The sequence below is a fragment of the Lissotriton helveticus genome, chromosome 1_1, assembly GCF_964261635.1.
Source record: "Lissotriton helveticus chromosome 1_1, aLisHel1.1, whole genome shotgun sequence".
NCBI classification, from domain to species: Eukaryota; Metazoa; Chordata; class Amphibia; order Caudata; family Salamandridae; genus Lissotriton; species Lissotriton helveticus.
In genome coordinates this window covers 2074420022-2074444277 of record NC_136057.1, presented here as the reverse complement: position 1 = coordinate 2074444277, position 24256 = coordinate 2074420022, and the positions used below count along the sequence as shown (strand labels likewise).

The 24256-nt window shown below is 46.1% G+C and overlaps 1 protein-coding gene across 2 annotated transcripts in view; it reads left to right on the top strand.

The window, feature by feature from the left end:
- The window catches only part of LOC144755927 (calcium-activated chloride channel regulator 1-like), a 368989-nt gene that overhangs the window by 222556 nt on the left and 122177 nt on the right, over positions 1 to 24256 (top strand). For both annotated transcript variants that reach the window (XM_078645342.1, XM_078645333.1), the window contains one exon: positions 22725 to 22995. In XM_078645342.1, coding sequence (XP_078501468.1) covers positions 22725 to 22995 — 271 coding nt within the window. The remainder of the gene's footprint in view (positions 1 to 22724; positions 22996 to 24256) is intronic.

Genomic DNA, 24256 nt, shown 5'->3' with positions numbered 1-24256 from the left:
TTTCTCTCTTTCCCATAGTTTGCCAACTATTGTTTCTCTGTATTTCCCCTTGTGTTTTTTCTCTCTTTGCTCTGGGTCTCTGTCTTTGTCTTGCCTCACACAGCTCAAAGCTCACACAGCTCCGCCCCTCCCGTACTCAGTAGTGCATCCGTAGTCGCTGGTGATTACACTTTGGACAGGCAGGTAGACAACAACACCTCACACTAAAATACATAATTAGATGAGCTGAAGAGTAAATTACAAAATTGCCAGATAGGGTGAAATACCTGTTGGATGCATGGTTAAACGCAATGAAAGATTATAATATGGCACAATGATGCACAGATATGCAGTGCAATGGGCATCACAACACCCTTTTAACCCCTGGTGGTTTGGATAGGGATGAGAGCCCTTGTTTATAATGATTACACATGAAAAAACAGCATGGCATAAACCATGCGTGCATATCAGCTAAGTGCAATGTGCAATTTATTGCCACTATTGAAGGGAGAGAGCACACCTGAGGCTTTTCCTCTTGTGAATCGTAGCCTCTCCACCCCACACACAGGAATACTGGAGTGAGGAGGGGCGCTAGGAGCCACAGAGTCAGAGAAAACCCAGAAACTGACAAAGTCAATGGGAAGCTGACCTGCCACCAGGTGTGGCCCACCTATACAAGGGCCGATTATAGAGGGGTCCACCGCGGCCCTTGTATACGTGGATAACGTCAGACAAGGCAATGCATGGTGCAGGCGCGGAAGTGACAGATACAAAACACCACGTAACTGTTTTCTCGACTGATGGGTAATTTACAGTGTTCCCACTGGCCGTCCTTTATTATATCCACCCAGGGTGTGAGTGAACTAAACCGTTCATCATGTGCGTTTAGGAGTCTCTACAATGCCCCTCCTTGCAATTGGTACCTTGCCTCACAGCTCTGTCTGGGGACAGACCCTACATCTCTCCCTGCCTATAAGTAAAACATTGTATGTTCAAACAAACATGTAAACATTTGCTACAGCATGGTAACTAAAAGACCAGCTGCATAGAGCAAGACAGTTTCTTCACACCATGCAGTCCTTTATGCGAGAGGAGGGTGCCGGGTTGCCCCGGAGGTGGAAGTACGTTCAATCACTCCTCCGCTAGCAATGGGGCTGCATGGATATGTTAGGAAACTGGATGGGTCCCCTGGGCACTGATTTTGCACATGAGTCGTTTGAATGGGGGTTGCACATTGGGGTGAGGCTCGATCGCACCATCTGGTGAAGATACAGATGGGGATTCTCCGACTGCGTTTCCAGGGGTCGACACCTGTTGGAGGTTCTTGTCCCCCACATTTAATGCTGACCTGGCTGGTTTAAAGAACAAGACATTGTGGGTTCCTCCATTGCACTGGGATTTGATCATGGCGACCGAGCGTCGAGTGATGACCCATGGGTGGCATTCAGAAGGGAGACGAAACTTACTGCATGGGTGGCATTCAGAAGGGAGACAGAACTTGCTGCTAGGGTACCTGTCCTTCGTAAATACGTTGGCGTTGGGATGCAGATTGATGTCCTGGCTCCTCGTTGAACACTCACTCACTGGTTTGTGTCTCTTCCCCTTTGTAGTGTCAATGCATCATCAGTTAGGGGTGGCTTCCATTTTGGGTGGTATGGAATTGTGTCAGTTATCATTCACCCCATGCTGTCATGTCCGGGGGGGCCTGTCTGGTGGCTGAGAGTGGAGCATGGCAATATTCTCATAGGCATATATCAGCCACTCCAGTGGCTGCTGGGGAGCCTGAACTATACAAATGTCTTTGGTTAGGGTGCTTATAAAGCATTCTACCTCCCCTTTAGCCTGATGCCATTGCAGCATGATCCTTCTGTGTCTAATGTCTCATGATTGCAGATATGCCATGAACTTTTGACCTTGAAAAGGCAGGTCGTTATCTTTTCATTGCTCCTTCAATAGCCCATGGGTGTCCATCATTTTTTCAAGTTTGGGAATGATCTCCGTTCCACTTCGGGATATTTTATGTAATCATCTATCAAGACGAGTGTGCACCGCTCGTTAGGAAAGCATCCAAACTCCAAGCTAGCACCTAACAAAGGCTTTTGGGGGCCGCGTTCTATGATCACAGGGGGTGGAGCGTCGGGTAGACCAGTGACTGGAAACCACTTACAGTATCATACCGTATCCTCCACCAGCTCATCCATTGGTGGAAACCAGACTTTGTTTCGGAGGCAGTTCTTCGTTTTCACTACGCCTTGGTGTCTGTTGTGGGCTAGTTGTACCAATTACATACTAAGACTTGTGGAAATCCTTACTCGGGGTCATCAAAGGATACACATTTCGGCGCCTGTCACTAATTCATGGCACACATGGTAGAGTGAGCCTAACATCCTTCTGTCTTGTGGTGTTCGATATGCTCGGAACTACTTGAGGGCATCCCATTTCCCAGATTGTATCACTACTAAACCGAACAGTAAGCATTCATCTTGCGCTATTTCACTGTGGATCTTGTCCATAGAGAGGGATAGTTTCTTAGAACTTTCTACCACAAACATGAACTATACTTCTGTGTCCTCAGCATCTCTCACTTCTGCAGGTGTCACTTTTCGTGGGTGACAGGAGAGGTAGTCTGCCGTATTGCTGGTTCCAGGCTGGTATTCCACTCGACAGCCATAGCAGTGTAGATGTAACATCCATTTTTCAATGCATGGTGGCGGCTTGGAGTAAATGCCTTGTAATAGTGGAATGAGTGGCTTCTGCTTTATAGTTAATATGAAGGGATGGCCATAAATGTACAAGTGAAAATGCCTTCAGGCCCAGTGGATATTAATAGCCTCTCTCTCAATCTGCAAATATAGTTGCTCTGTGGGGTTCAGTGATCAACTGGCGTAAGCAACAGGGGGTCATCCCCATCACATTGTTGCTGTATGAGGACTGCTCCTAGTCATTTCAGGCTGGTGTCCACTGTTATGCTGGAGCATTTAGAAGGATCAAGTACACCAGTGTAGTGTCGGCTGAGAGGGATTCCTTGGTTGCTTGGAAAGCTTTAGTTTCTTTGTTTCCTCAGGTTCACAGGGTCCTAGATTTTGTGAGGTCTTAAAGCGGCTGGTTGAAGGTAGTCAGTTCCGGTTTGAACCGACCATAGAGCTTCACTATCCCTAGAAAACTATTCACCTCAGACACCCGAGTGTGCCCGCTCCCCTCCCGCTGCCGCTGCCGAGTCAAGACGGCCCCTGCCTTGGTTTGGCCGCTGTCCCTGACTGTCCCTGTGCCTGCTTGCTGTAGCTGTTCTACTGCTGCCGTTTTTCGTTGTTATCTGTACTGTACTTTTATTTTGCTGCCGTTCTCATTCTCGTGTGTGCCCTCAGTTTTTCCCTCTGTCCCTCGTTGTTCCCTGCCCCACCCCGCTCCCTGCCGCTGCTCCCCCGTGGCCCCACCCCCGCTCCCTCCGGCATCCCCGCACGCTCCCCCCCACTCGCCACCCCGCTCCCGCCTCCCAGCTGCTCCTCCCTCGCCCCGCCTCCCCACTCTCCGTTTATGGCAGAGTGCATGCGAACGCGCAGCGTTGACGCGCTGCAGGCATGCCAAAGGTAAGCCCGTCTGCGCCCGTCCGAGCCTGGACCGCGCCCAGCGCCAGACCCCCTAGCCCCCGAAGATGCCAGCCCACCCGCCGGACTTACGACCATGCCACCCTCAACGCTCTCAAAACCAGCGGGACCCCCGGCTGCCACCGAGCCACCCCAGGACGCACCTACGGACCCTTCACCTGCCAATCCTGCAAGTTCTCCTGCATCCGGACCTGCACCGCACCCGCACCCGCCAAGCCGAGCACCAGCGGCAACCACCTGAAATGTATCCTGCTCAACACCCACTCCGTCCACAGACACGCCATAGAACTCTGGAACCTCCTCGACACCACGGCTCCAGACGTCGCCTTCCTCACAGAAACCTGGATGAACCCCTCCTCAGCGCCAGACATCGCCATCGCTATCCCGGACGGATACAAGATCACCCGGAGAGACCGCGTCAATCAGACTGGAGGAGGCATCGCCATCGTCCACAAGAACACCATCCGCATCACAACCAACTCCGAGGACACCCTCACAGCCGCCGAACACCTGCACTTCCAGATCCACACCGACCCCAAGACCACCCTCAGAGGCACCCTCATCTACAGACCCCCGGGACCACGCACACAATTCAGCGAAGATATCGCCGACTTCATCAGCCCGCACGCCCTCCCCTCCGCTGACTACATCCTCCTCGGGGACCTCAACTTCCACCTGCAGAACAACAACGACCGCAACACCACCACCCTGCTGGGCAACCTCGCCAACCTCGGACTCAAGCAACTGGTGACCACCCCCACCCACTACGCCGGCCACACGCTTGACCCAGTCTTCTCCTCCAGCAAGGACATCTCCTTCAGCCACGCCACCGGACTCCACTGGACGGACCACAGCTGCGTCCACTTCAGCTTCAGAAGGACCACACTCCACCACCACCAGCAACAGGTTCCCCGCAGAAGCTGGAACAAGATCACAGCCGACCAGCTCGCCGCATCCCTAAGCCAGAACCCTCCCGCCAGCTCAGCGAACCCCAACCAAGCCGCCAACAACCTCATGAGGTGGATCAGCAACTGCGTAGATGACCTCGCTCCACTGAAGACCCCTCCCAGCAGACCCAGCAGCAAGAAAGCATCCTGATTCACCGACGAACTCAAGAGCTCCAAGAAGAACTGCCGAGCCCTCGAGAAAGCCTGGCGCAGAGACCCGACACCAGACAACATGACCACCCTCAAGCTCGCCACTCGAAAACACCACCAACTGATCCACGCCACCAAGAAAACCGCATTCAAGGAACGACTGGACAACAACGCCCACAACAGCAAGGAACTCTTCAACATCGTCAAAGAGCTCTCCAACCCCAGCGCCGGAAACAACGACATAACCCCACCGCAAGACCTCTGCAACTCGCTCGCCTCGTTCTTCCACAGCAAGATCGCAGACATACACAACAGCTTCAGCACACAGCCGACGCACCCTACGACCGCACCAGCGCTCCCCACCACCACCCTCCGCGCCTGGACCCCGATCAACACCGAAGACACCATCCGCACGATGAACTCCATCCACTCCGGATCTCCAACTTACCCCTGCCCTCACCACGTCTTCAACAAGGCCGACTCCGTCATCGCTCCCCATCTACGAGACATCATCAACGCCTCCTTCGACACCGCAACCTTCCCAGAGAGCTGGAAGCACGCCGAAATCAGCGCCCTACTGAAGAAACCATCAGCAGACCCCACCGACCTCAAAAACTACCGCCCCATCTCGCTCCTCCCGTTTCCTGCCAAAGTCATCGAGAAGACCGTCAACAGTCAGCTGGCCGCCTTCCTCAAGACAAATGGATCCCTCGACCACTCGCAGTCCGGCTTCCGGGCCAACCACAGTACCGAGACCGCCCTCATCGCAGCCACCGACGACATCCGAACCCTGCTCGACAACGGGGAAACAGCAGCCCTCATCCTCCTGGACCTCTCCGCAGCGTTCAACACGGTCTGCCACCGCACCCTAGTGCAGCGCCTCAACAACATCTAAATCCAGGAGAAGGCACTGGAATGGATCATCTCCTTCCTCGCCGGAAGAACACAGAGAGTCCGCCTCCCCCCGTTCAGATCGGAAGCCACCAAAGTCATCTGCGGCATACCACAAGGATCATCAATCAGCCACACGCTGTTCAACATCTACATGAGCCCCCTCGCAGCCATCGCACGCCAACACAACCTCAACATCATCTCCTACGCCGACGAGACCCAGCTGATCCTCTCCCTCACCAACGACCCCGCCACCGCCAGAACCAACCTACACGAAGGGATGAAAGACGTAGCCGAGTGGATGATGAACAGCCGCCTGAAACTGAACTCAGATAAGACGGAAGTCCTCATCCTGGGATCGTCGCCCTCCGTCTGGGACGACTCCTGGCGGCCCCCTGCCCTGGGCAGTGCACCCAAACCTACAGACCACGCACGCAACCCGGGCTTCATCCTGGACTCCTCCCTCTCCATGACCAGACAAGTCAACGCCGTCTCCTCGTCATGCTTCAACATCCTACGCATGCTACGTAAGATCTTCCGGTGGATCCCCACCGAAACCAGGAAGACGGTCACCCAGGCCCTCTTCACCAGCCCACTGGACTACGGCAACTCCCTCTACGCCGGAACCACCGCAAAACTCGAGAAAAGACTCCAGCGCATTCAGAACGCCTCAGCACGACTCATCCTGGACATCCCCCGACACAGCCACATCTCCGCACATCTGAGAAACCTGCACTGGCTCCCCGTCAGCAAGAGAATCACGTTCCGACTCCTCACCCACGCACACAAAGCTCTCCACAACCAAGGCCCAAAATACCTCAACGACCGCCTGAACTTCTACACTACCACCCGCCAGCTTCGATCGACCAGCCACGCCCTCGCCGCCGTCCCCCGCATCCGAAGAGCCACAACGGGAGGAAGATACTTCTCCTACCTGGCCGCCAAGACGTGGAACTCCCTCCCCACTCACCTCCGCCTGACCCAAGACCACCTCGCCTTCAGGAAGCAACTCAAGACCTGGCTGTTCGAGCAGTAGCGGACCCCCCTTCCCCAAGCGCCTTGTAACCCTCCGGGTGAGTAGCGCGCTATACAAATGCTTGATTGATTGATTGATTGATTGATTGATTGATTGATTGATTGACGGCGCTCCCCTCATGTCTCATACCATGTCATGATCTGGGGCTATGGCGACCTCTGATTGCTTGTATCCAAAGAAAATGATCTGCTACCTCATTAATTCACACTTCTCCTTGTGAAGTGAGAGTCCGGCCTCCTGGGTTCTGCATAGGCTCTTCCTAAGTTAGTCATGGGGCTCTGCTGCAGAGTTAGCAAAAATGAGAATGTCTTCGGGATTATCGATACCACAAGGAAACCCGGCAAGTAGCTCCCAGATTGTGTTTTGGAACACCTACGCCATACTTGATAATTCAACATTTAAGTTACGGTATTGTTGATTATTCAATGTGTGTTGAGAAAGTCATGATTTTTCCTAAGTCAGAATGTGATGGCAACTGGTGGTATCCTGATTGCAGGTCTACTTTGGAGGACCATTTGGCTCCATTGAGTTCTCCAATGAGGGCATCTATTTTAGGGGTGAGTTGGCGTTCTCGCTGCATTACGATATTTGAAAGCCTCATGTCCACACAGATGTGGACTTACTTGGGTTGCTCCTTCACAATGATTCCGTCCCTCTATAGTTTGTCCAGATCCATCTTGACCTATATCCTTATATGAAAGGCTATCCGACAATGCCTCAGTGCTACTGCCTGTACCGACTTGTCGATGTGTAGTTTTACAATTTTGTCCTTTATGCACCAAGTTCCTTCAAACAGGCTCTCAAATTCTGTGAGGATGCCAGAGAGATTCTTGGTGTGCACTCTGATTGCAAATTTTATTTATTTCAACTTTTCTGCTGTGCCACAGCTGACCAGCATCCCTTGGGCTTCTCTTGCTACACATATTGTCGTGTTGACACACGTGGTCCCATGTGAAGCTTGTTATTCAAGACTCCCTCGCATGGGCAGGGTTTGGGCTGGTCATATGCAAAAACCCTGACTTTTTCCTTGACCAATGTCGGAGGTGTCGGCATGTGATGATACATGTCTGCTGACATGATCTCAACAGACATTCCTGTTTCTATGGTTGGTTTGACATGGTAGTGGCCAAAGTGTAGCTGACATTGGGAAAGTGGTTTATGAGTGTAGTCGGTGTGGCAGATGGAAAAGACTGAGTGCCCAGTGTATTTGGTTATGGCATCGTTCATGTAATCAGTCTAGGTGAGGGCATTGACCAATTCTTTCACCCTCTTTTGCTTCGAGGATCAGCACCCCTTCGTGAAGTGGTCGTATTTGTTGGAGGCGGTGTACCTCTAACCTTTGGCAGGGCAGTCAGCTCGCCGATGAGATGACCCCCCCACAATAGCTACACCCCTTTCTTGATTCAGGCTGCCGTTTCACTTTGTCTTCATGCTTTGGACTGTTCCTTTGATCAGCATAGTATTAGGATGTCTCAGAGCCGTTTACCGGACTCTTGTAAAATGTGCTCACATAGTATTGACGAGGGATACCCTTGAATGATTTGGCCACTTATTTAGTCTTGCTCATCGGCAAACTCAATGATACTAGCGACCTCTTTGCGCCTGCCATAGAGACTGTCGATGGGGTCTTCGGGCTCTTTGTGAGCTTGTCGAAATATGATCCGTTCATAGTCTTGGTTTGCCATGGGCTCAAAGTGTGCGTTCAGGGCTTTGAATAGCATGGCGTAGGATTGGGAGTCGCTTCTTGTTTTGTATATTTTGTGTATTGCCATACCACACAAGTGAAGCAAAAGTGCTCTACATTTCTCCTCTGGGAACCTCTTTGCCTTCAAATTACAGCTCTTGACGTTCCACTGCCATCACGCAGCCGCTGGTGGGTAGCTGATGGAGGACTAGGGTGGGCTATCCACCTTCTGGGGTTAACCTTGAGGGGGCTGGCAAAAGAAAGTTTGGACCAATTTTGAGCAGCCTCGTTCACCTCGCAGCACGGACACTGCTATGCCTCCAAGCGAGTCTGGGCAGCCACTGACTGAGGGAGAAGAGGCAAGCCTACAAACAGTGGTATTAGCACTGCTAGCTGGGGTTTAAGCCAGGAAGGTGCCATGCAGGAGAGGCCATACCCACCGCTGCCGCAAGAGTAGTTGCTCACTTACTGTCCCCGCATTTTATTTTTCCTTCTCGTTTTTTTTTGGTTTGTAATTGCTTTTTTTACCCACCTCATGGCATGAGCATTGCATGCCAGAGAATACGCCTGGCGGCCACCACCGTGGGTGCCCAGGGATTGAGCATAGGCTGAGTTCCAGCATGCACCAGCTTGGGCCGTAGTGAGAGCCCCACCTTGTCGCTAAAGTAGAGGAGTCCCCTGGAGCAAGAAAACGCTGTGTTCGGTGTGGCATCAAGCAGTGCGGAACAGACAGAATATTAAACCAAGTAATTGTTTTCTGGACTGGCTGTCTGTCTTTTATTACCAGGGCCCATGCTGTGCTTAGACTAAACTATACAACTTGTCTGTGTTGGAGTCTCTACAATGCCCCTCCTTGCACTTGGTGCCTTCACCAAGTGCTGCTCGGCTCAGGAACGGATGCTACACAGACGAGAACTGCATCCTGAGACCAAAGCAATGAAATCAACCAAGATGAAGTGTTTCCGCTCTTACCGCTGAGTGGGGTGTTAGGCTCTTGCAGCTTGCCAGAGTGCTGGTGCTGGTGCTGCCTCCCTATGGTGGAGCAGTAAGTGGCCCCAAGAAATGAGCCCACATCTGCCTCCGGGGAGACTGCCTGAGTCCTCTTTCTGTGCAGGCCATTCTTGGACCGGCTGTTAAAGCAGAAAGTTGACATATGTTCACTTAGAGGCTGCCATGCTCATGCAATTGTTATGGATGATGCCACCTAGTGGGCACCAGGACAACGTACACCATTATACACAGTTCAACCTGACTCTCCCTCTCTAAATACAGAGAAGTTTTACTTTTGGCAACACTTGTCATTAACATCCACGATTAGTCCAGAGCCATTCTGTATAAAGACTGCAGTAAATGTCTGAATATAAAGCCTGAAGACACTAACTGTTCTCCAAAGCATTAGATGTAAATAAAGATAAGGCTTACCCAGAGACTCAGGAACACACTATGCAATCAGCAAATATAGGCACACTCTTGAAGGAACTGAAGTAGAATAAATCCTGCCTAAGCACTGTGCAATCGGCAAATATGGACACACTCTTGAAGGAACTGAAGAAGAATACATCCTGCCTAAGCGCTGTGGAGGCAGCATCTGCAGAAACAATATGAGAAATGAAATCGATGCATGCTGGAATGTTCCAATTTAAAGTACAGATTTATACCTATGGAGCAGTGCCTGTAAGACCTAGAACAAGAACCTACTGGGCACGCCATACTGAGAGGTGGAAATAAGGTTTCAGTACTTGAAGATAAAAGTAGGAGAGACAATAGGCTTATTTGGCTTTCCAAGAACGGAGAAAGAAGATAATCATCAGAGCTTTTCAGGCAACATCATCCCCAAACTGACAACTATTGAATTTCAACCACCTATTGAATTTCATAGGGCAGTCATACTAAAATAGTGAATGGCTACCAACCAGGATGCACCTAGACAGGTAATAATATGCTTTCTGAGACATCAGCATGTGTGTCTTCTCTTTCAGTCCATGAGGAAGCTCTGTCCATACTCCTAAAAAGGCTCAAAGATCACATTCAGTGCACTAATTCCTAACACAATGACCACTTTTCAAGCAAAGAGCCATCAGGTACGGTCTAAGAAATTCTGTGACTATGATGGTGACATTCGGCAGTAGAACACAGTATTCCTATGATCTGCAAAATCTGAAATGCATTCTTGAGTCTTTGTAGAAACTATTGTTGGAAATAACGACAGAGGAAAATGGAGGTAAAAGTCACCCTGCCACAGTCCTCTCCATAGCACCTGATAGTGACCCATCAAGAATCTCACATAAAGTTGCAGGAAACAGATATTTCTGCCAGGGAGGATGAGGGAAAACTCAAGAACATTCTTCGCTGAGGGGGAGGGACGAATCAAGATTTGACCTAAAGGCATTATAGATACTCTCAAGTTTGAATACCTCATGGAGGAACAGGACAACGAAGACTAAACTTCCTGACTTATCAAACTTCCTGTTCCTATAGTGCTCTATCAGCAAACAAACAAATTGACAAGTTCAATATGGAACTTTACTCATGAAACTCAGAGCTAAAGCTCACCTTTATATGTCGGAGGTGCTCAGTGCCTTCAAGTATCAATATATTTTTTATTTTGACCAACAGGGGACAGCGCCGAGTACATATACAGCTAGATATAAATTAATATCTTACTTAACGCCGTCTGATAATATTGCATATCCCAGGAACACTCAAAGGAATATGCAACATATTTAGCCCCTCTAGCTTAGGTTTCTTAACGTTAGTGGCCAAACAAACTATGTATGCTGAAAGAAAGTTTTGAGCTATTTCTGGTCTCCGAGTCCAGACATTGCTTTGTTTCAGGAGACTCACGTGTTACAAACAGTGTCAGAAAAACTTAAAAGACACTGGGTGGAATCATTAATAAATGCCTTAAAATATGTACCCCAACATTCTGTGACACTGTCCTACAAGAAATGTGGGATTGCAATTCTAATACAAAGAACATTATCAGTGCATCTACATAGAACATGTTGAGACTTGGCTACTGCTATGTTTTTGTGAAGCTAGCACGCCATAATCATATAATGATAACTGGATTGGTATATACCCCAAACACAACGAAAAAGGATTTTATTTATAAAACTTCACAGACTACTAAATGAAATGGGGAGAACACCAGTTGTGATTGGGTGTGATTGGAACTAGTCCATAGACTGAATCCTATGTCGCTCAAATGGCTTGATCGCAGAAGTAATACTGACATAGGAATTTTAAAGGCCTTGATGTCATATCACACACTTATCAATTAATGGAGAAGCTGAAATCCAACAGGAAGGGAATATACTTTTTTGTCATGCCCACATGGAAAATAGACCAGAATTGACAGTTTCTTGACTCAAACTAGATCACTTGAAATAGGCTCCAGGTCTATCTCAGACCACGCACCAGTTGTTTAACAGTTATATATGCAACTAGCAGAAGCGTGTGATAAAATCAAGAGAATGACGACAATGAGATATTGACTCCAGCATAGAAAAAAGAAACAACTTCACTATTTCCATGAATCGCTAGATCTAAGTGATAACGCTGTATCCCCCACACAAACTCTGTAGGCTGCAGGGATATCTTATGTACGAGTTCTCTTCCGAAGTGATGCTGCAATAGCCAAGAATGAGACCTGTGAACAATAAAACTAGAGGCAGAATTGCAGGAACTGCATAGGAAATATTGAGTGATCTCAGCAGAGACCAATCTTAAAGTTCTCACATGGAAGAAGTGCGAATTAAATAACTGGTTGATGTTCAAAGCCGTATCAAAAGATGTCATTATGAACATCGTGAAATAGCCGGAAGGCTTCTTGCTCTTCAGGTGAAACAAAAAGATTCAAGATCAGGCATAACAGTGATATTTGGTGAGCTAGGCACATTTGTGACCTGCATTAAAGCCACAGCTAAAGAATTTTCCAAATTCGGTTTCTGGCTCTATATGTCAGAAGCCTCATCAGATGAAGATACCGAGGTAGATTTCTTGCACACACTTCCCATCCCACGCTTAGCAGGGGAACTAAGAGAAGAGCTCAAAGGAGAGATTACACATGAGGAAATCATAAAAGTTGTCAATTTCTTTCTGACAGGGAAGCCCTCTGGGAAATATGGCTTCCTGATCCAATCTTATAAATATATTGCTAAGCTGTCAATTCACTTCCTTGGGAAAATGTCCAGGGGCATACTTCAACACAGCCCTTCTTACATTGATACCAAAGCTAGAAAATATCTGTTACAATATCAGAATCATAGGCCAATCTCTCTCATAAACATAGACGTCAAACTCCTTGCAAAGGTCCTGCCAACCATACTGAAAAAACCTAGGCCATTATTATTACTTACAAACCCAACCTGGGTTCATCCGCTGACATTCTTTTCAAAACCACATGTGCATCCTCCTACCTTACTGGGGCGCTGAAGCCGAAAAGCAGATGAGGGGCTGACCCTCTCTCTCGGTGCAGAATAAACATTCATTCTGGTGGAGTGGTGCTGCCTTTTCCAGATCATATAAGGAATGGAACTGGTTCAGAAACGTATAGGCCATGTAAAGTGGGTATATGCTTCTCACACAGATATAGTTACCTGTAATGGATTTCTGTCAGAAAGGATCTCCATTTGCAAAGACACCAGGTAAGGATGTCCCTTATAACCTTCACTAGTTTGTACTGATGCTAGAGCCCCTGGCAGTTACAATTCAACATTCACAATAGATTACAGATATAGACACTCTAGTCTGTAATCTCAAATGTATGCTACATGCCGATGATGTTCTGCTAACTTTATCCTCTCCAGAGAAGTCTATTCCAGCACTGAGCGAGACTAGCCAGACTTTTGGACCCTTTTCTGAATACAAAATAAAATGATTGGACTAAGAACCACAGATAATATGAATATCCTAATTGAACAGATGCTGCAAGACTTTGAGAAGTGGGGTAAACTACAGCTGTTTATGCGGGTGTAACAAATGGGGGTAGTGGTGTGCTTAGGTGTGAGCCCTGGTCGAGCAGCAACAACAATCCTTGTCAGGGTACGGCACACGCCAAGCCTAAATTAACCTGTACGCAACCCTCTGGTAGCTTGGCACAGAGTGGTCAGACTTAACTTAGAGGCAATATGTAAAGCATTTGTGTAGAACTTCAAACAGTAAATAAGCAACAACACCACACAAAAAAGGTAAGATTTTAGTATAAATAGTGCCAAAAGCACAAAGTGCCAACTGTTGGTATCTGGTTGCTCCGGACCTGGACACAGTCACAAGTTCAGGCAGCCTACAATGGAGCATGGGCCAGCAACAGGGACCCAGTTAGCCAAGCTGAACAGAGTACCTTAAATCCTGCTTTGCGGAGCATTGCAAGAATCCCCATCAAAGATGTGTCGAGCAGCTGAAGTGATGCGTTGGCTCAGAGAAGAAGTGAGGCTGCGATGTGAGGGCCTTTGTTGCCATCGAGGATCCTGTAATGTAAAGTTCAGCATCAAGGATGCGGAGCACAGTGGCTGATGCATTGCATCTGTTCTGAGGAGCTGCAAGGCTGAGATGCTGAGTTTTTCATCAAGGCTGGCGTTGATGAGGGATGTGAGGGCCTGTGTCGAGGATGTGTCATTCAGCGGCACTTCTAAAGCCGCTGTGGGTTGCAGTGGCGATTCCGGGTCTTTGCGATGAGTTCAGTCCACACTGGCAGAGATGTGTCGGTTCTGGTCAGGGTTGTGCCATGCGGCAGAGGAAATGCGCTGGTTCCACTGGATCCACGGAGGCTGGCGGAGCACTTTATGGGTCTAGGACTGGGGTGGCACCACTTGGCAGGGAAGACTCACAGATGGCAGAGCCCAGATGCAGATACAAAGTTGTTCGAAGCCTGTTGGGTCCGCAAGGCTTCAGATCAGGATGCCAGCTAACTAGCCCTCGGAGTCTCACTGGGGACCACTGGGTTCAAGAGATATAGGTTCAGTCCTTCTCACCCAGGCAAGAGGGAAGCAGGCAGCAGGTCAGCACAACAGTCCTTCTGAACAGAAGTTCAGCAGAGTGGCAGTCCTTTCACCAGCACAGCAGTCCTTCTTGCTGTCAAAGTATCCACAGGTCCAGAAGTGTACTGAAGTGTTGGTGTCTGAGGTCCAGTATATATGCCCAGTTATGCCGTTGGAGTCTGAAGAAGCTTCTAGAAGCAGGCCTTTGAAGTGCACAGATGCTCTGCCTGTCCTGCCCTGGCTCCAGACTAACTACACAGGTGTGCAGCAGAATATACAAAGTCCAACTGTCATCCGCACTCAGTCATGTTACCCAGAGACAGGTTGCAGGCACCAAATGGTTAAAGGCAGGAAAACTACAAGTTAGGGTTTTTCATTACAATTCTATAGTCCAGGGCCTACCTTAGGAATGACATATGTATGAAAAAAGAAGGTTTGACCTGGCAAAAGGCTTGTTTTGCTCCATGTCGACAATGCTGTTTAAAACTGCACACACATGCTGTAATTTCAAGCCTCAGACATGTTTATAGTACTACTTCAGTGGGTGGCACAATCAATGCTGCAGATCCACTAGAAGCATTTAATTTCCAAGCCCTTGGCACAGATAGTATCACTTAACTACGGACGTACAAATACATTAAATATGGCAATTGGGTACAGCTAATCTAACATGTTTTAAGGAGAGAGCACAAGCATTTTAGAACTGGTAAGCAGTGGTAAACTGAGCACAGCAAAAACGAACTTAGTAAAAACAGGAGGTCTGAAGGCAAAATGTAAGGGGGAAAACCTCACTGAGGATGCCAGGTCTAACAGTGGGGGTGGGTATAAACAATACAAATAGTCTCTCCCACTTGCTTTAATTATGTCCTAGACGTGCTACCGCTCGCTGTTCCCCATACTTTAATACAACAAGTTGATTGCCAAATGAAGGAATTTATCTGGCAAAACATTCCCCATAACCGACAGACTGAATGTGACAACCATTTCTGGAGTTCTCCAACTTCGCAGGGTTGAATTGTACAATAGAGCCCCGCATATATACCAGATGGCCTATCATTTCTATGATTAGAAAACAGCAGACTAGAACACTATGTTCAGAGAGAAATGGCAGGCCCACAAGTAATTAATGTGTGTCATACTACAGAACACAGCAGAAATAACCCGGTAATGGTGGGATAACTAAAAATGTGGGCATCCAGGCATAACATTCTGTAACAGCTAGGCTTTCTGAATTAGCAGGTGATCTGTAAATAGTTGACAAACTTTATACTGGCTGATTTGGGTTCCACTTGGATTCTTCACAATGTTTCTGTTAGCTACAATTCCAACACTGTTTGAAAGCCAAAGTGTAGCCGGGGTACCTCATTCAGAAGCTGTTATCATGAACAACGGAATATAAGAAACTGATTTCAGGTTTTTATGAAATACTGATTGAAGAGGCATACTTAAAACCTCAGTTGGCCAACCTTGGTGAATGTGCAAAATCTAGAATGTTAAGGGAACAACACTAAAGTTCAGCTACTTCAAAATATTAAAATGGGCACAGGTTGCATATAAGTTGCACAGGACAAAGCTAATCTTGGATTCAAGATGCTAGAGGTGTGAATGGGCAAGGAGAAATGGTACACATCTTATGGCATTGCCCAATCTTGCAGAACTTTCGAACCATTGTTTGGCAGCAACTGAAGGGAACAAGTAATTTAGAAATGTTACCATCACCAGAAGTAAGGAACATTCCCTAAGATTAACAACTGGAAGATGAGATTGCTGGATACCACATTAGGAGTATCCAAAGTGTGCTTTTTATGGCACTGCAATAAGAGAATACCCCCAGATTAAAAGAATGGCCCAAAGAAATAGCAATATAGGTCCATATGAGAAGCTGATATAAAAAATGCAAAATTAATGATCAGTTACACATTTTCTAAAATATTTCAGAAACGTACATTGGGCAGTAGTTTAGGGGAACGTTAGGACTTCATGTGATAACTTAGAGACGTATATCTCTTAGAATACTTGTATTGTGGTAAAAGGAGTTGGGGATGAAAAGGTAGCTTGCATCACGGAGCAAAACAATGTTAGTAGTGTGATATTATCAAAGACTGCAATGCAAGTTTTAAATATACCAAGAACATTACATGATATAACTTCTTGTTTAAGGAATTAAGTTCTGTTGTAGCATTTTGCAAAATAAGTCTTGTATATCAGTATACAATTTAAAAATAAATAATAATTAACAAGGAAATGTTGCGGTGGTGTTAAAAGTTGCTACTTAGCAGAGATTAGCTATCTGAAAGGGGCAGGTAATATCGGTGACCCAACAGGCAGTTTTCACAGCTTTTTTTATAAGTAGAGATCCCAAATTGAGGACAGAGGAACTGAAACCATTTACGCCCAAGGCCACCCTACATTTTCTGTCTGTGCTCACAGCACAAGGGTAAAACCACTTCAAGCTCTGAGAGAGGAGATAAAACTTAAACTTCGCATTTCATCTCCACGAGGAAGTGGCTAGCAGGAGTGACAGAGCTCCTGCCGCTGTGGGAACTTGGGCAAGGTGCCAAGGCTTACCCAGGGAGACCACACTCCCACCTGCATAGAAAAAGGCTTGAGAAGACAAACTCTTAGTCTGGTGATGAAAACTTCAACTGGGTCCAGATTGTAAATTTACCTCAACATCTAAGCATCCTCTATAGCTAAGAAATTCTGCTTTGTCCTGCTGTGAGATTTTGGTTATCAAACTTAAGGCTTAAGCAGGAGCTTAATGTAAATCTTTCCGATACCTCTATTTTAGCATCCTGCCGCTGTGGGGACTTTGGCAAGGTGCCAAGGCTTACCCAGGGAGACCACACTCCCACCTGCATAAAAAAAGGCTTGAGAAGACCTCTGCTAAAAACATCCTTCCTAGTGGAGTCATGCCAAGCTGCAGCTTCCAGCCTAGCCTTATTGAAGGACTTTGAGAACTCAAAAAGCAGCTATAGGTGTTATTGTAAGTGTGCCAGATGCTCAACAACCTCTAAACTTGGCCAGTGTCCCACTCACACTATTTAGAGTTTATAAACATGCATACATTACAAAAATAGTGTGGACAAGATATTCACTATTTTTTGGTGTATGTCACATATCTGACAAATTCGTAGTCTGGTGATGAAAACTTCAACTGGGTCCAGATTGTAAATTTACCTCAACATCTAAGCATCCTCTATAGCTAAGAAATCATGCTTTGTCCTGCTGTGAGATTTTGGTTATCAAACTTAAGGCTTAAGAAGGAGCTTAATGTAAATCTTTCCGCCACCTCTATTTCAGCATCCTGCCTTGAATTTGTGAAATGAAAAATGTTCTAAATTCCGAAGTAAAAACTTTGACTGGTGTGACCTCCCTGGCTTACCCAGTGTCTGTTACACCACAGTCTGCTTTATAACTAAGCTACCAGTTTTAGATATAAACCTATAATTACTCATAAAGTCCAGCTGAAAGGGAAACAGCCCTCATCAGTGTAAATGTATAAACACTGATAAACACCTGCAAAGTCAAAAATGCCATTCAGAAAAAGGAAAGTGAGAGAGAATGCGTCGTTTCTATTTATTTCAGAAGAGGCCAACACAATCTAACTTTGTTATACAAAGTAGCAGCAAGGAAGACTGGTTAAAGATTATTATGCTTGTGGTTTGTTGTTTGGGATTGGAACTAACATATTGTTTCTTCTTTCTTTTGTTGTGCTAAAGGTGCAGGGTTTAAAAGCAGGTTTTAGGTCTGATCTAATTATTCTATACTCTGCAGAGAATCTGGGAATATTAAAATCATATTTGATCTTTTGACAGTGTTTAATTCTTTCACTTATTGGTGAACTAGCTGGCTCATAAGACTCTTGGCCAATATTTACTTTCACATTTACTCACAGAATTGGTAAATCCCTTTGATACAGCAGCACTTAACAAGTCTGTATTGATAGCAGGTCACCTGCCAAACATCTGTCTTTAAATATTCAATGCAAGGAGTAGTGAAAGGTACATTTGAAAGGAGTGCTGACACCATCCAAGGGGGATAGTGGTGATAAGATGATATTATACATACCATCAGAATTCTTAGCTGCAATGTGTCCCATTGTTACGTGTGATGCCTTCAGCTAATCATATCTTTTTACCCAACTGCACTACACTGCTGAGGTAATTTTGTTTAGCCTATTGTTACAATGTTAACAGTACATTAGAATATAATGTGATGTCAGTTGAATGGTTGGGACTGACTTAAAGTGAAACATATGCTGTGGGGACATTTTGCAGGTATGAATGTATAAACAACAGCAGCACCACTTTAATGCAGTCAGGCAAAGAGTGCTTAAAGCATTACATTTCAGGTGACTTGGAATACAGAGCTACCAATTAACCTGGTGTAATTCAAAAAGTTAAAGGTTTCTCAAGGTACTATGCTATTGACATGGTTGACCACTCCTACAATGTTATAGTGTTCACTAAGGAGTAAGTAATAACCCCCAACTCTATCCAGGCTTTTCTTATAAAAACATTTGAATATCGCATTCTTACATTTTTGATCCATTAATAGTCAAACAAAATAAAAGACTCTATCATCCCTGCCTCACAGCCGTCATTATTTCTGGACGCTCTCCTGGATAATCCGCCATCTCTCACTCTGTTTCCCACCCTAGACCCCCCTACCTTAGCGAAATTAGCCACCCGTGTAAAATCTGGCTCCCCGGACGACCATTGTCCTCCTGCTGTACTACGTGATGTTTGCCTTAAGCTGCCTGAATGCATACTACCCCTTTTGAATGCCTCGCTCACCTCTGGCACAGTCCCCAGCTCCTTCAAGGAAGCCATTCTTGTGCCGCTCCTGAAAAAACCAGGGGCTGACGCTGCTGAACCCTCTAACTATCGTCCAATATCCTTGCTGCCTTATCTGTCAAAACTCCTCGAAGCCCATGTCACCTGGTGTCTCTCCAATTTCATCGAGAGCTCTTGCTTCCTTGAGTTCAATCAGGCCGGCTTCAGGCCGGCCCATTCTACGGAAGCTGTCTTTCTGGCAGTTATGGACACTTTGAGAGGGAATGCAGATGCCAAGAGACCACAGGCTTTGGTCCTTCTGGACCTATCTGCCGCGTTCGACACGGTGGATCATGACATCCTTCTCCACCGTGTCGGACAGGCTGGCATTCAGGGCTCAGCCCTTAGGTGGGTGGAATCTTTCCTGACGGGAAGATCACAAGCTGTACGTCTAGGCCCCTTCACTGCATCAAAATCCCCCATCACTTGCGGTGTCCCCCAAGGCTCTTCACTTTCCCCGTTATTATTTATTCTTTATCTTCGCCCTTTAATTCACTCCCTCCATAATTGGGACGTTACCGTCTTCAATTATGCTGACGATTTGCAGCTCGTCTTCCCACTTGATTCTCCCCAGGCAACTAACAACTTTCACGCCGTTATGACTCATATCCAACAATGGATGAATCTGAACCAGTTAAAACTTAACCCTGGAAAGACTGAGCTACTCCTCCCTGGCTCCAGTGCTGCACACTGGGGTCCGCAGTTCTGGCCCCCTGACTTGGGTCCTCCACCTACACCACTCAAGGCCGTTAGGAGTTTGGGGGTGACGATCGACGCTGAATTGTCACTCAAAGCTCAAGTGGGTGCCAGTATCTCTTCGTGTATGTTCCAACTCCGAACAATCCGGAAGATTAGGCACCTACTCCCACACACGGCTCTGTGTCAGGTCGTCATGTCCCTTGTCATATCGTGCCTCGACTTTTCTAATTCCCTCTACCACGCACTCCCACGATTCCTCTTGCACCACCTCCAGGTCGTACAGAATCAGGCAGCCCGCCTCATATTTAAGATCCCTAGGTGGCAATCTGCGAAGCTTTTGCTCCGCAAGCTTCATTGGCTGCCAGTGAAGGAGAGGGCAGCCTTTAAGATGGGCTGCATGGTATTCAAATCTCTTCATTGTCCCTGTCCTGTTTTCTTAAAATCCTTGGTCACTTTGTATCAACCAGCACGTTCCCTCCGCTCAGCCTACCTTCACTTGGTTGTCATCCCCAAATTCAAACTCAATAAATTTGGAGGTCGCCGATTTGCTTTTCTTGCCCCTAAACTTTGGAATTCCTTTCCCCTGGCCATTAAATCCAGCAATTCCCTTCTTCAGTTCAGGAAACTCCTTAAGACTTTTCTGTTCACTCTCTCTGGATAACTTTTTCTGTTCTCACCCTATATGTCCCTCCAGCAAGCGCCAAGAAACCCTCGGGTGTTAGTGCGCTTAAAAAGTATCATTTAACATAACATAACAATAGTCCTGTAAACCAGACAGAGGGCCTGAATTAGAGTTTGGCGGATGGGTTACTCCATCACAAACGTGATGTACATCCTGTCCTCTGTATTACAAACCCATGGCATATAATGGACTTGTAATATGGCAGACAGGATATCTGTCATCTTTGTGAAAGTAACCCGTCAGCCCAACTCTAAATCAGGTCCAGAGTCCTGGCAGAGTTAGTGTGAGAGGTAATGAGTATGTGTGAGTGCAATACACAGACTTTCTAGGTATAAAACTAACACAAGTCCATTGGACATGCTGTCAATGGAAAGATACTACGTACCCTACTTTACTTCTCCTTTACACTAAATATGTGCTTTACATTAACCACGGTAAAAAAACATGTTTTGCAAACACTGGAAAACACAGTGTTTTTAATTAGGGATTAGGCAGCCTAATAAACACTTATAAGAAGTTTGGTAAACAATGAGAGAACACCACTGAAATCAACAAAAATAAACACTGAAAACAGGACAGCCTACGTATTACACACCTAAGTCAAGTCCAGATTTTTAACAATAGTGTCTCCAGGCCTCCTTACCTGATTTTAGTTACTTTAGTATTTTTTGCTGATTAAATTTTTCTTGATATTTCTATATTGATTAGGGAATTATCTGGTGTTCTTGACTTTAATGCTATTTAGCAACACTCGAATTAACACACATTCCTCTGGGGAATTGCCTGCTGCTTATACTACAAAGCTACCAAGTAGAGATTATCTTAGAACTGCATAGTGACCTTCTTAGATTGTATTTATTATATTGGTTGGAGTACTCTCTCCTACAAGAATAACCAAATGTCTAACTCACAAAAACATAGATAAGCATGTGTGCACACACATTTGACATCAAGGCAGTCTTTTGCCAAACTTCCCTCCTGCCTTCCAGACTCTGAGTCATGCTTGGGGATGCCTCTCTTCTTCCCCACCTACCAATTAGCTGCTCCCCAATTGGCACTTCTGGGAGGAAAAAGTGGCAGACAGTAGTGTCTTGGCGATTGATGTGAGGCCATGGAGTGGTGGTGGTGGTGGGGGGGGGGGGGTTACAGTTGGAACCCATGGGATTGAGGAGGGGGAGGAGTAATACTTTGGAGCTGGAAAGAGAGCCTTGGTGGCTTGGCCAAATGAGAGCAGTGCAACATCAAAGAGAAGGAGAAGAAATACAAAGGTACTGCTGGGTGTAGTGGTGAATGGGCCACCAGGTGTGCTTGAGAGGTCAGGGGCGTGGCGACGAGATCAGCATGCAGAAGTGGTAGTGCGCAGGGAGGTGAGATGTAGTTACAGCTGGTGGGAAGTAGCACAGGCTTTGCTGGCAGAGTAATTCCTTTGTTGTTTTATTTACTTTTTTTCCCCTTGCTAGAAATGCTACTAGGAGACTCTTTTTAATCTTTTAACAAGCATGCAGAAGGTTTCCTACATCAACATAAGAACGAGGTATCTAGCGTATCTCGCTAAAAACATATTATCTCAGATTCGCCTTATATAGATGAGAAGCTATCGTGTTTAACAGTTCATACAAATATATTTCCCCATTTTTGGCCCTCACAGACTTAAAAACGGAGCCTTGTTTTGCAGAAAACTTCCCTTGATTATCATGTTTCTATTCCTATTGTTTATTAAAATATTGAAATGTAGTTACTGGGGAAATTCTCTATTTCATTTCAAAGCTTTCACAATCTGTCATCATGTTACCACCAGAAAGGTGCTGGGTCCTCCTTTCATGGATGCCCACCTGTGACTCCCCAATAAAAGATATCATGCAAAATATTAAAAAGTATATATATTCATGCAACTATCAACGGAAACAACTCATTGTATAAAGCAACTGTCTCACGTGATTTCATGCAACTCCTTTTATAAGCAGAGGCGCTTGAAGTTACTCACTGACTCCATGTCATATATGACACCATATGTAGTCTTTTGTTTTCCACTAACAACCTCATGCACACTTGGAGTTGCAGTGTTGTTTCATTTTAAGTCAACCAGTTACACTAACATGCTGAAAACAATGATTGGATTATGTGGAAGTCCAGTATTGAACACAGTGTCCCTGGTAACATGGTGTCACTTATTATTCTTAGTAATGTTCGTTTTAAATTCAAATAAAATGACATTTCATTCTGTTCTCTTAGACAGGGAATTGGACGTACACTGTTATAAATACACTGAACTGCAGTCAAGCTCTTACTGTGACAGTGACATCTCGTGCAGCCGACCATGATGTCCCTCCTGTGACTGTGAAGGTCCACACGAACGAGGACACGCTCAGATTCCCAGAGTCGCTGCTGGTGTATGCACAAGTCACTCAAGGGCATTCTCCTGTTCTGGAAGCACATGTAACAGCCATCATTGAGCACCAGTATGGGACGCCGTTCATCTTGGAGCTTACTGATGATGGAGCAGGTTTGTAGGTTCAAGCATGCATTGGATAGCAGAATCATCTGCAGCTGTTTTATCTTTTCTGAATGCGCACGTTTCTTAATTATAATTGATATTTACAATTTGCTCTGGTTTAGTCGTGCATTTAAGTAATAGTGGATTTTCTTCTTGATAAATTAAAAATATACTATGAGACCACATGTTCAACACAACGCTTAATTTGCTTGCCGGTGTTTGGGGGGCACCTGCATTTATTTTTAAGGACCACACTTATTTTCTGCATCAGACATTTACAGAGAGCAAGAGACAGAAAAGTAAAAAAGCAGAAAGACCAAGGAAGAGAAGTGTGATAAAAGCAGGGCCACTGGAATTATGCGATTGGATAGCTGTTGCGTTTGACAAATAATTGTAGATTTGACACTTTTGCCACATAATCCATCATCTGCTGCATCATCCGCAGATTTAAGATAATTTGTTTTGTTTCTAGCTCAAACGATTAAAAGATTCTAAAAATGCAGTGACGTGTTGCTTCACAGAGGAAGGCCCTTTGCAAAGGATGACTGGTTCCTTTCCTTTTCTGTTGCTTATTGCTATATGTGGGTGTTAAACTGGTACTAATGAGGTGCAATAATGAAGTAAAACTATCATAAAATGTGCTGCATTATGCCACATAATCTGCCTTTTCTTGCTGCATAATTTCCTTAACCCTGCTGTATAATTTAGTCCTTCCCTGCCGTATAATACCAGTGGCCCTTGATAAGGGGGACACAGGTGTCTAATAGTGGATTCAGAAGCCATGATGTGGATTTGGGACTACACAGCCTTGGTTTCCAGTGTGCACATATTTAATTGCATTGTCCACATGTTTCAGAGCAGAGCGTTGGGCACTGGCACTCTATGATTTACAAATGAAGCACTGGTAGAGCTGTGGCCCTTCTGAACAAAACGGCATTGCAAAGAAGAAAGCTGTTAAAAACAAACAATCTGAATGATGCAGTATCACTTCTGCCCGGACTGCATGTGACATTAAAGCAGTAAGAGTATGCACAATTTGAAAGAACTGCTCAAATTCATATTTTGTTTAAGATACTCTAAGACAAAAAAGTGGACAAATGATTGTAAAACTGAGGTAAACAGGCACAAGATGGCAAGTGATTTGATTTGAAGAAATAGACAGTTGTGAAAATAGCCAGAAGAAGCACGTAATGGGCAAGGAAGTAGGAAGAGGTAAGGTGGTGGCTGCAGGAGGAAGCAAGGCTTTTGTTTTGGGACGTGACACGCGGAG